Raw genomic sequence first — 12682 nt, 5'->3', positions numbered from 1 at the left:
CCTGCAAGGACGCACGTAATCCAGGTGGATCAAGTCTATTTCCTGGGATGAACTAAAAAAAACAAAAAGAACCAAAGTCTCATGATAAGAAGTGGCATGGTGTTATCAGGTTAATCCTAAAGGTGGCCTCCAATTTACAAATGATAAGCCGAGGCTGGCTTCTCTAGTGGGTAATTTTGCTGATACAGCCTTGATTTTCTTTAACTTACAGTTTTAAAGTACTCACTAGTATGGAAATTGTGCTATTTGTTAATTACATTTGGTGACCTGTGACAATTCTACAGCCGTTATCATGAACAAATGATACAGAATTTTAAACACGCCAATGTCTTAAGTACAGGAATACTTCACCTCTGAGTGGAATTGATGAGTCTGTAGATACCTAGTAAATTATTCATGCAAGCTCAGAAATGGATAGCACTGTTAGGCTGGAAGTATGCCAGAAAAAAGTTTGGAAACTCCTCAATAGGCATTCAAAGAATGAGCTCTAAAGAAAGTGTCTTTGAAAGAGGTATTAACTGCTGCCTGAGAATTCTTATAAAGGAAAGGGAGTCTGGCCCGAATCATGCAATGTCAAGGTAGCCCAACCAAGAAGTGCACTGATCATCTGGATATCACTGGAATATGCTCAATGCACAACAAATCCCTGAGTGGGTGAGTTATACTGAAGCTTAAATCACAAAAGCAGATTGAAGTTGAGTCGAAATTATTACTCCACATCCAGGAAATGTGTCCCATTTTCTGATATGCTAATGCTAATCATGCAGGGTCGAGGTGACATTGTCAGGATGAATCCCTCTTTATGTCCGTCATATGAGCATCACTGGAATAGCTCACGTGAGTAAGGCCAAAGTGAAATTTTTTGATGATGAGTATGTATAATGTTCAGGATCAGGAACATTTTAGAATCAAAGTGTTTTATTTAGCTCTAGAAATGGCAATGCCAGGCTAGCTAGGCTACAATTATCATTAATACTTATAATACTTACTATTAGCATTGAAAAAAATTCACTTTTTTATGGTTTCAAATGACTTTGTTGATTCCATATTTTTCCTGTAGTATCAGCATTGTAGTTAAGAGTTACGATTATTGCTTATTGTATGATTATTCTTACAGTCTACAAGGAGTGCAGAATTATTAGACAAGTTGTATTTTTGAGGAATAATGTTATTATTGGACAACAACCATGTTCTCAATGAACCCAAAAAAACTCATTAATATCAAAGCTGAATGTTTTTGGAAGTAGTTTTTAGTTTGTTTGTAGTTTGAGCTATTTTAGGGGGATATCTGTGTGTGCAGGTGACTATTACTGTGCAGAATTATTAGGCAACTTAACAAAAAACAAATATATACCCATTTCAATTATTTATTTTTACCAGTGACACCAATATAACATCTCCACATTCACAAATATACATTTCTGACATTCAAAAACAAAACAAAAACAAATCAGCGACCAATATAGCCACCTTTCTTTGCAAGGACACTCAAAAGCCTGCCATCCATGGATTCTGTCAGTGTTTTGATCTGTTCACCATCAACATTGCGTGCAGCAGCAACCACAGCCTCCCAGACACTGTTCAGAGAGGTGTACTGTTTTCCCTCCTTTAAATCTCACATTTGATGATGGACCACAGGTTCTCAATGGGGTTCAGATCAGGTGAACAAGGAGGCCATGTCATTAGTTTTTCTTCTTTTATACCCTTTCTTGCCAGCCACGCTGTGGAGTACTTGGACGCGTGTGATGGAGCATTGTCCTGCATGGAAATCATGTTTTTCTTGAAGGATGCAGACTTCTTCCTGTACCACTGCTTGAAGAAGGTGTCTTCCAGAAACTGGCAGTAGGACTGGGAGTTGAGCTTGACTCCATCCTCAACCCGAAAAGGCCCCACAAGCTCATCTTTGATGATACCAGCCCAAACCAGTACTCCACCTCCACCTTGCTGGCGTCTGAGTCGGACTGGAGCTCTCTGCCTTTACCAATCCAGCCACGGGCCCATCCATCTGGCCCATCAAGACTCACTCTCATTTCATCAGTCCATAAAACCTTAGAAAAACCAGTCTTGAGATATTTCTTGGCCCAGTCTTGACGTTTCAGCTTGTGTGTCTTGTTCAGTGGTGGTCGTCTTTCAGCCTTTCTTACCTTGGCCATGTCTCTGAGTATTGCACACCTTGTGCTTTTGGGCACTCCAGTGATGTTGCAGCTCTGAAATATGGCCAAACTGGTGGCAAGTGGCATCTTGGCAGCTGCACGCTTGACTTTTCTCAGTTCATGGGCAGTTATTTGGTGCCTTGGTTTTTCCACACGCTTCTTGCGACCCTGTTGACTATTTAGAATGAAACGCTCGATTGTTCGATGATCACGCTTCAGAAGCTTTGCAATTTTGAGACTGCTGCATCCCTCTGCAAGATATCTCACTATTTTTGACTTTTCTGAGCCTGTCAAGTCCTTCTTTTGACCCGTTTTGCCAAAGGAAAGGACGTTGCCTAATAATTATGCACACCTGATATAGGGTGTTGATGTCATTAGACCACACCCCTTCTCATTACAGAGATGCACATCACCTAATATGCTTAATTGGTAGTAGGCTTTCGAGCCTATACAGCTTGGAGTGAGACAACATGCATGAAGAGGATGATGTGGACAAAATACTCATTTGCCTGATAATTCTGCACTCCCTGTATATCCATGTCGACATTCTAGCAAATACAGCTTTAGGGAAAAGCCATCTTACAGCCTTGGAATAATTAATTAACCAGCTTTATATTTATTTATTGGAAAACTATAAAGTGGCATCTCAGTAATCGTAAGAACCTACTGAGTTACTGCGATAATATGACCTTGTCATGATACCATGATCTGACAATTAGGGCTGCACGATTTTGCATAAAATGAGAAACACGATTTTTTGGCTTAGAATTGATATCACGATTGATCATTTTCTTAAATCCCTCGTTTTGCACAGTGTTGATGGGAGCCATATCTTTGGTCAGGTGATAAGTGATAGCCTCCGGAATTTCTTTGTGCCTGCGGGAGTTCGACGGGTATAGTGTTATATTCTGGTCTCATTCACGACAGACTCCAGAATATCTATTTCCTACCCAACGGGGTAGTAAGTTTTATTAACAAGTCATGCGACTCAGATTGGTCCTCTGCCATGTACAACAGCAACACACAGCCTAACAATCCTTACTTGTGTGTCACTCTAAAACGTCCGCGCAGCAACACAATCTATTGTGGAACAAACCATCTTGCAAACAACAATTCACATTATTACATCCCTTCTCTCTTTTTTTTTTTTTTTTTGGAAAAAACAGAAGTCCTTTCTTGTTTTGATTTGTCCTTCTTCTCACTGAGGGAGCAAACAATATGAAACACTCAAAGAATACAAAAGCATTCCACTTATTCAAACATGTACATTTCTGTAAGCTGTAGTGAACATCAATATCCACAGAATACCCAACTCTTCCCCTCAAACAATAAACAAGAAATCCTCATTATGTAACATAGTCCTTGTACCGAAGTGGTGGAACCACTTTGCGGCCTGACCTTGTCCTGACACCCCCTGATACCTCGTCAGTCTTGATCTGCCGCTCACGAGTGTCTGAAGGAGCTGTGACTGAGCTGGTCAGTGCCCGAGTGTCTGTTATGGCATTTTCTTGATCCATCACGCCTGCATGTCTCAGGTGCCTCCGATTCCTCCTCAGGACACTTCCAGAGTCCAACTGAACCTCATAGGACCTCGGGTCAACAGTCCCAATCACCACTCCCCTGCTCCAAGTGGAATGGCGGTCAAAAGGCTGAACTCTGACACTGTCCCCTAGCTTCAAAGAGTCCATGTCTCGTGCTGATCGGTCATAGCACAGTTTTTGGCGCTTCTGTTTCATGTCCAACTCCCGCCGGGCTGGAATGACTTTTGGCCTTAGCAGGCTCGTCCTGGTTGGCAAAAGCGTCTGTGTCCTCCTGCTGAGCAGCCTCTGAGCTGGGCTGGTCTCCAGGCCTTGTGATGGTGTGTTGCGATGGTCCAGAATCGCAAGATACGGGTCTTGCCCCGCCATTTTTGCCTTTAGCAGCAGCCTCTTTGCTGTCTTCACTGCTGATTCAGCCTTCCTGTTACTCTGAGGGTAACCTGGCGAAGATGTTTTATGCTGGAAACCCCACAGTCGACTAAATCTCAGAAACTCACCGGACGTATACTGTGGTCCATTATCTGAAACAACAATGTCCGGGATGCCCTGTCTGGCAAAGTGAGCCTTCAGCTTTCTAATCACTGTGGTGGACTTAGTGTCCGGGAGATAGTCAATTTCCCAATTCAATTCAATTCAATTCAATTTTATTTATACAGCGCCAAATCACAACATAAGTCGCCTCAAGGCGCTTCATAGATACAGAGAAAAACCCAACAATCATATGACCCCCTATGAGCAAGCACTTTGGCAACAGTGGGAAGGAAAAACTCCCTTTTAACAGGAAGAAACCTCCGGCAGAACCAGGCTCAGGGAGGGGCGGGGCCATCTGCTGCGACCGGTTGGGGTGAGAGAAGGAAGACAGAAGTTTGAATAGTAGTCCACTGTGATAAGGTAGTCCTTGTTGTCAAACATAAACAGGTCCGAGCCCACCTTAGCCCATGGTCTAGTCGGGATCTCATGTGGGACCAAGGTCTCTTTCTGCTGTCTGTAGTCAACTGACCTGCAGATGTCACACTTAGTCACATAAGTCTTAATTTGTTTGTTCATGTCTGGCCAATACACACACTCTCTGGCTCTCCTTAGACAACCTTCTACACCTAGGTGTGTCGAGTGTAGTCTAGTTAGGATCTCCTGTCTCATGGTAGTCGGGACAACAACACGTTCACCTCTAAACACAAGTCCATCCTGACTACTCAGTTCATCCAGGAATGAGAAGAATGGTCTGATGTCACCGTCAGTGTCTCTTTTGTCTGTCGGCCAACCTCCGTGAATTGTATCTATGAGGATCTGTAGTGCTTTGTCCTCTTGTGTAGCAGTCCTTATGCTGTTTAGTCTGTCAGGTGAGATGGGTGCATGAGTGACCATGTTAATGCTCTCTATTTCCTCCTCTATGGAGCCCTGTGGTGAGCACTCTGGAAGATATGCCCTGCTCAACGTGTCTGCTAATAACATGTCTTTGCCTGGCACATACACCACATCTATGTCATATTTCTGAATGCGCATAAGCATCCTTTGCAACCGTTTGGGTGCGCTCAACAGTGGTTTTCTTACAATGGTCTCTAAGGGTTTGTGATCACTGTGTACCACCACTTTACGACCATATGTGTACTGATGAAACTTCTCCATGCTGAAAACTACAGCCAAAAGCTCCTTTTTGATCTGGGCATAACCTTGCTCTGTACATGTAAGTGCTCTACTCGCAAAAGCCACAGGCTTACCTGTCTGCATGAGTGCTGCACCTAACCCTTTGTCAGAAGCGTCACATTGTACTGTCAGCTCTTCCTCTGGGCAGTAGTATTTCAGGACTGGAGCCTCTGCTATAGCCTCTTTCAGTCTCTGGAATGCGTCTTCATGTCGAGTCGTCCAGTTCCACTCACTGTCTTTGTGTGTCAGTTGTCTCAGTAAGTCGCAATTGTCAGACAGATGTGGGCAAAACTTTGCTAAGTAGTTCACCATACCTAACAGTCTCTGTACTGCCTTCACGTCTGTAGGTCTGGGCATTTTTTCCATAGCCCTAACCTTCTCTGGGTCTATTTTCAGACCGTTGCATGTCAGCTGATGTCCAATGTACGTGGTCTCCTTCTGTTTAAGTTTGAACTTGTCTGTGTTCAACTTAATGTTTTTCTGCCTGCACCGAGTAAAAAACTGTCTCAGCTTCTCGTCATGGTCACGTACTGCTCCAGCATCTGTGTCCCCCTGACCCGTGATCAGTACATCATCTGCAATGATGTAGATCCCAGATAAAAATCTGTGTATGCTTTGATTAAGTCGAAGATCAATCCCTGTCTGCGTACAGAGTGGTCTTCCCACGCGTGTATTCATTAAAATCAATTGTTTGACCAAGCTCGTACTCTCCTTCCTCAATTATGTGAACCTTAACACAGTCCATCCAAAGCTTGTGTGAGCTTCCTCTGGAACACTTCCGGAGCTGGACTTATCCCCAATGGCATCCTCAGCCATCTGTAGCGTCCAAATGGAGTCGAAAATGTTGTCAGGTAGCTCGACTCCTCCTCCAGTTTCACGTGCCAGAATCCACTCTTCACATCGCAGACAGAGAACACTTTAGCCTTTGACAGATCTGGCAAAATGTCCTCAATGGTGGGCAATGGGAAGTGGCTCCGTTGTAGGGCTTTGTTTAAGGGTTTTGGATCTATGCACACTCTTAAGTCCTCACTCTGCTTTTGGACCACAACCATCCCACTGATCCAGTCTGTGCTGCATTCTACTGGTGTAATGATCTCTCTGCGCTGAAGATCTTGAAGCTCCTTTTTTAACGGCTTTATCATTGCAATAGGGACACGCCGTTTTGGTAACTGCACTGGTTTCACAGTTTCATCCACCTCGAGCCTTAACTCTCCCTCCAAACAGCCATCTCCTGTGAAGACATCGGCATACTCTGTTTTAATCTGATCCATGTTCCACTCATTGGCTGTTGGGTGCTCTGAAGTAACGATGCTGTCCAGTTTCAAGATGTTTTCATAGTGTACTTTTATGAGTTTCATCGCTTCGCTGGCTCTCTTGCCCAGCAGTGGTACTTTACAGTCTTTGTCAACCACTTAAAAAACTCCAACCGATACAGTTTCTGATTTCTCGGGTAACGTAGCTTAACTTTGCATTTTCCCAACGGCTTTATCTTACTTTTGTTGTACATCATCAACACTGTTTGTGTGTCCTCCAACTGTGTGTTCGGGCTTAGCATGTGGATTGGCATTACATTACAACTGGCACCATAGTCAATCTGAAAATTTACAATCTCTTTGCCCATCAGCATGCCTGCAAAGAGTTGAGTGCCTCTCACTTTGTCAGTGTTCTTTGTAGTTGAAACATGTGTGTCTGCCTCTGTAACACAGAGAACGTCCTCATACTCATCACTCTCACATGCTGTCACGTTGTGTACATTCGTCCTTCTCTTCTGCTCTGAATGTGCCATGCATTTAACTGCAAAGTGGTTTTCTCTGCCACACTTTTTACATTTCTTCCTGTATGCTGGACATTTTTCTTTCTTTTTTTCATGTGTTCTGCCACAAAACTTACAGTCCACTGTGTCGCTGATCCGTTTCTGGCGTGCAGCTCCACGCACAGCATGCACCTCCTCCACTGCAGCTCCCGAAATGGTTTTGCTGTTTTCCCGCGACAGCTCCGCGGCTCTGCAGTGCTGTATGCATGCATCCAGTGTCATGTTTTTCTCACGCAGCAGTCTTTCCCTCAAACTCGGGTTGTTAAGTCCACATACAATCCTGTCACGAATCAGTGAGTCCCTTATTACTCCAAAATTGCACGTTTTTGTCAGCAGCTTTAACTCCGTCACATAGCTGTCGATTGTCTCACTGGCGCCTTGGTTTCTCGTGAAGAACCGATAACGCTCCACAGTTTCATTAACTACAGGATTGCAATGATTGTCAAACTTCTCAATAATGTCCTTAACTGTCCACCGATCTCTCGCTGTGTCGCCCATTAGCGTGTCTAGCAGCTCCCTGCCGCTCTCACCAACGAGATACAACGAGAACAAGCTTACTTTTTTCTGTTCGCCGTCTGAGTCCATGGTCAGCTCCACATAGAGCATAAACTCATCCCTCCAGGTCTTCCATGTCCGTGATAGGTTACTGGAGTCCAATACCAGCGTCGGCGGCAATTTAAGGCCCTCCATGCCTTGCGGCGGTGCTAGCTCGATTAGCCGCTAGTTGCTCACCACTCCAACAGGCGTCTCTTGGGGGTTCACTCCGGCCGTGCAGCTTGCTCCGCTGTCCGCTCCGCTGCCACCATGTTATATTCTGGTCTCATTCACGACAGACTCCAGAATATCTATTTCCTACCCAACGGGGTAGTAAGTTTTATTAACAAGTCATGGGACTCAGATTGGTCCTCTGCCATGTACAACAGCAACACACAGCCTAACAATCCTTACTTGTGTGTCACTCTAAAACGTCCGCACAGCAACACAATCTATTGTGGAACAAACCATCTTGCAAACAATAATTCACATTATTACATATAGGGATGCACTGTATAAGGTTCCCGTTATTGATGTTTGGGTGGTTGACCGGGACGGATTTTCTCCTGTCACTTTCTCGTCATCCCTGACGTGCTCTCCGTTGTTTTTTCCCTGCTAATTTTAGCATCACACGGCACAGCTTCTGTATCACGTGGTATAAGGCTCCGCCCTTGTCATTTGTTGAGCAGGAAGAGTGAGCGCTTGTCTTCATGCAGAGTACGTCCCGGATCAAAATGCGCTACAATCGTCGTCGTTTTTTATTTTATTTTTTTAATCGTTGTCATTTGGAAATGAGATCGCACATAAGTATGAATCGAGATCGCGATTTTCTAACGATTAATCGTGCAGCCCTACTGACAATGATATGATTTTGTTATGAAAAAAGATCATGTTGACAGAATAGCTTCCATCCATGTAAAGACAACCCACAGGAAGCATCTGCTGATGAATTTCAGCCCCACTTGAATGATCGAATGGTTCGTAGTGCTACACAAAGGACCCGCTGAGGGTCTGATGAAGCTGGGTGGTGAACAGTGAGCTAGGTGGAAGCGGAGTAATGTTTCCTCTCACTCCACCATTTGGCACACTTTTGGTCCTGCTGAGATTTATATTAGAAATTTAAATTAAACTCTAGTCTTGTGGAGCGCAAACAGCTGTGTAAAGGGTCTCAGTCACAAGCCTTGACAACAAAGGATTAAATAATTTAATTAACGGTACCAACATGAGCTTCACATTTGTAGATCTGAGTAAAATGACTCAAACACAGTTTTAAGGCATATGTGCACAGTTGAGATTTTAGTGGTAATATGTAATAATTTGATTATTCTTACAAGCTATGAAAAATACAACAACAGAATAACCTGCCAGTTTCTCGGTGCACAGAATAAACTGTATCCCAAATCATATTTCCTGACTTAAACTTGCTTTTTTGAGTACATTGTTTAATGCAGACTGACATACAGTCATTTATTGTGCAAAATCTGTGTCTGCAAAATCTCAATATAAAATATCGAAATAATGACTAGTAAGCTGTTTCTATACTGCACAGGTGCAATGCAGAGAAACAAATACCTGCTAACTAGTGCTAAATAACAAACACAGTTCTAGAATTTAAATCACCAAAAACAACCATTTGCCATAAGTTGCTACATATAGAAAAAGGAGGTACTGGCTAATAATAATCTTCAGCCATTGAGAGAAGGATACACCATCATCGCTAATATTTGGTAGGTATGCATGCCAACTTGTTATTTTCAGTACAGAGTATTATGTGTGGCAAGAGGCTTTATAACTGATGTTCATAAATTGCAGTAGTTAGAACATCAGTCTTGGTCACTCCCTGTAAGTGCACAACTGCTCTTTTAAAAATCATTAACTATGAAGTGTACTAACTGAATGTCTAATACTACAAGTTTGACATAGCTATATTTAGGGGAGCCGTTCATAATCATGTGGGCTTTTGATTGTTATTTTCAGTGTTACTGCAAAAGGAGATTGATAATCACACTGAAATCCTTAAACAAACAGTGGTCTTAATCTGTATGATTAAAGGGACTCGAGTCACTGAAAGGACTGAATCTGACATTGAGCGATTTCTGTTTTTTGTTTTTTTTTAATTTAATGTTGCTTTCACTGTGTTTTTATTGTAGATTCGATCGGATTTACTATTTCCCTTGACAAGAAAATACCTTCAGGCAAGGCCATTATCATGAAACCTTGAAAAAGTCTTCTCACAGTTGAGGAGAATAACTTGAACTTGTTGCACTTCATTATGGCAGGCTGGAGCAAACTGTGAACAAACACACAGAGAGGGATGGATGGATAGACGCATTATTTCAAGGGGAAAAAAAGGATAACTGCTAACATACCCCCACACCAACAGAGTGAATAGATCTCTCAAAGACTGTCTCATCTTCCGTCAAACATTTGCTAAGTGTACTGATACAGTATAGTCTTGCATGTAAATGGGACATTTACACATGAGCATAATGCACTATTCATCACATGAGTCCTTTTTTATTTTGACTGCTCTGTCAACAGCAAAATTTTCTCGATTGAGTCCATTTGCAACAAACAAAAGTGAAAATACTGCATTTAAATTAACCCCACAGACCTCACATGGTAAATGCTGGCCATGTTTTTCTCCTTGAGTAATTATTCTGTTCAAATAGCATATATTTCTCTCCAGGCAGAGAGTGCTCGGGCTGAATGGATGCTGCGACTGCATAATGGTCCTCAGACGTTTGTTTCCTAGGCAACGTGGGGAGGGCATGTGGAAAGGGAGGTATAAAAACACTAGCAGCTCCTCTGTGAGTCTTACTCTGAGGTGAAGCGCTCACTCTAACACAGTGAGTATCGGAGAACTTGCCGCACAGTTCCTCTCCCTTTTTGCCATCTCTCTTTCTCGGCTCACTTGAAGGCTCAGCACTGCAAGTACCTGTTGGAGGATGATGCGGCCAAAAGATTTACGCCAGGGCTCTGGCACCAAGACCTTCCTCGATGCCATGCATGGCGGTAAAGTCCACCTTGCACGCTTCATCCTGGACGCACTGGATGGACGCATTATCAACTCGAAGACGGAGAACAGCCGCACCCCGCTCATGCATGCCGTCTGCCTGCAAGACCCTGGGACCAGGGCCAAGTTCACCCGGCTGCTGCTGGAAAAAGGGGCGGATGTCAACTGCCAGGATGAGGACGGTCGCACAGCCCTGAGCCATGCATGTGAAATGGGACACCTGGACGTGGTCAAACTTCTAGTTCAGTTCAATGCTGACCCTGATATCACTGATTCCTGGGGAAACAGTGCCCTCATGTATGCTGCATTTTCTGGGCAAAGCCAGGTTTTGGAGTTTCTGGTCAGGGCTTTCAAAAGACTGGGACTGAGGCTGGACAGGACCAATACTGCTGGCCACTCAGCCATTGAGGTTGCCAGCTTCTTTGGGCACAGTCAGTGCGTCCAGATTCTGAACTTTCCTTGCAGGAGAAGTGTTGCTACAGATGATCCACTTGTTGATGCGAGTACCACTCAGGAGGGTGAGTGCCGTCTGCCCCGCAGGCTCCCCAGGCAGGTTCTGGAGAGGTTCTCCAAACAGTTAAATAATGAAGACCAATTGCCTGGGGTATTTCAGAGACAGCTGAAAATTGGCGACAGCAATGGAGTGTGGAACCGTTTCCGATGTCCCAGGAGCCAATCTCAAGAGGAAAACCATCGCCACAGCTGGGCTCTGCCTCCTCAGCTTGAGAAAAGCCAAACTGAGGGGGATCACAGCATTCTCTTCACAACCAAGCAGCTGCAAAACTGCCACTTTAGAGAGCTAAGGGGGACTAAAACACTGAACTCTTTTCCTGAGCCAAGCCAGAAAGATGTCAGCCGAGACACTGGACTCCCAGAGCAAGCACCAGCAAGTTTTCCTCTCTGGGGCAAAGCAAAGTCATTTAACCTGGACCTTCTGAGCAGCAGAAAGCAGTCCTATCAGGGTGATGTGCGTGACATGAGCCTGTCAGCCAGCAAATTAAAGAGAGCCTCACTGCAGGATGAGAGATGCCTGATAGATAAGATGGACTGTCATGGGAACACCCAGGGCTTGACAAGCGATGCTGACAAAATTGTCTCTGTGCCAAAACCTCTTTTAAACAGCAAGAATCAGCCTGCACGAGTGCCAGAGGAGAATGTCAAATCTAAGAATGAAGAGGCTAATGATATGGCTTCACTGAGCAGACGAGAGCAGCAGAAAAGGGGCAGCTTTGGTGCGACTGCCAGACACAACAAGTTACTTCCTGCCAGGGGAGAAATTGAGTCAGGGAAGCTCCCCAACCGTACCCCGGGATTCACGGGCCTGGGGACCAGACTGCTACGGCGATTCACTGCACCCGAATTTATGAGGATGGTCATAGACTGCTCATCGGGCTCCTCGAATGGCAGGGGTCGGATGTCCCGCTCCGAAACCTTTCCTTTCTCGCACACGCACCAACAGGTCAACAGTCAGCCGAGCGTCGACAGCATCAGTGGAGTGAAGTGTGAGTTCGAAAGCTGCTCGTCTCAGTCAACCCTCGACTAGAAAGAGGACAATGTCTAACTGCAGAATTGGCTGGTAGTGGATGTTTTTTAACAGCATTTAAACTTCTGGTACTTGCTCGGCAGTAGCGCCTACATACTGAGAAAAGTAATGATTCCTCGCTTTTGTTGCAGCTTATTTGTTTTTCAATACCTGTCAATAAAAGTTGCATAAAGTGCAATTTTGCTAACCCATGTTTAAAATCCTTTACAAATGAACACGATTTCAGTCTGTGAGCTGCTGAAAATGAATATTTTCTTTCACATGTATAAGATTTATATGACCTGAAATCGAATGTATTTGATATTGCTTCTGTGTTTATAATAAAAAAAGAAGAAGAAATGTATTTCGCCTAAATATTCAGTCACCGTGCACTGTATGATTCATGCTCAACATGTAATAAACACTTTAAAAGACCAGCTCATTCATCCTGTACTATGCATG

At 44.0% G+C, this 12682-nt stretch overlaps 1 protein-coding gene across 1 annotated transcript; it reads left to right on the top strand.

Moving 5' to 3' along the window:
* Positions 1 to 10517: 10517 nt before the first annotated feature.
* On the top strand, positions 10518 to 12677 carry ankrd63 (ankyrin repeat domain 63). Its single transcript, XM_085441357.1, has one exon. The coding sequence runs from the start codon at positions 10631 to 10633 to the stop codon at positions 12239 to 12241; it is 1611 nt and encodes a 536-aa protein (XP_085297483.1). The 5' UTR covers positions 10518 to 10630; the 3' UTR covers positions 12242 to 12677.
* The last annotated feature ends 5 nt before the right edge of the window (positions 12678 to 12682 follow it).

Source organism: Copadichromis virginalis, linkage group LG19 (genome assembly GCF_057382275.1).
Source record: "Copadichromis virginalis isolate Kocher_CV1m ecotype Utaka linkage group LG19, C_Virginalis_male_GT1.1, whole genome shotgun sequence".
Taxonomy (NCBI): domain Eukaryota; kingdom Metazoa; phylum Chordata; class Actinopteri; order Cichliformes; family Cichlidae; genus Copadichromis; species Copadichromis virginalis.
The sequence above is the reverse complement of the archived record's forward strand: the minus strand, read 5'-3'. Positions and strand labels throughout refer to the sequence as shown.

Bases quoted from the DNA above. Each gene is read 5' to 3' on its own strand.
- ankrd63 (XM_085441357.1), top strand. From the start codon at position 10,631: ATGATGCGGCCAAAAGATTTACGCCAGGGCTCTGGCACCAAGACCTTC.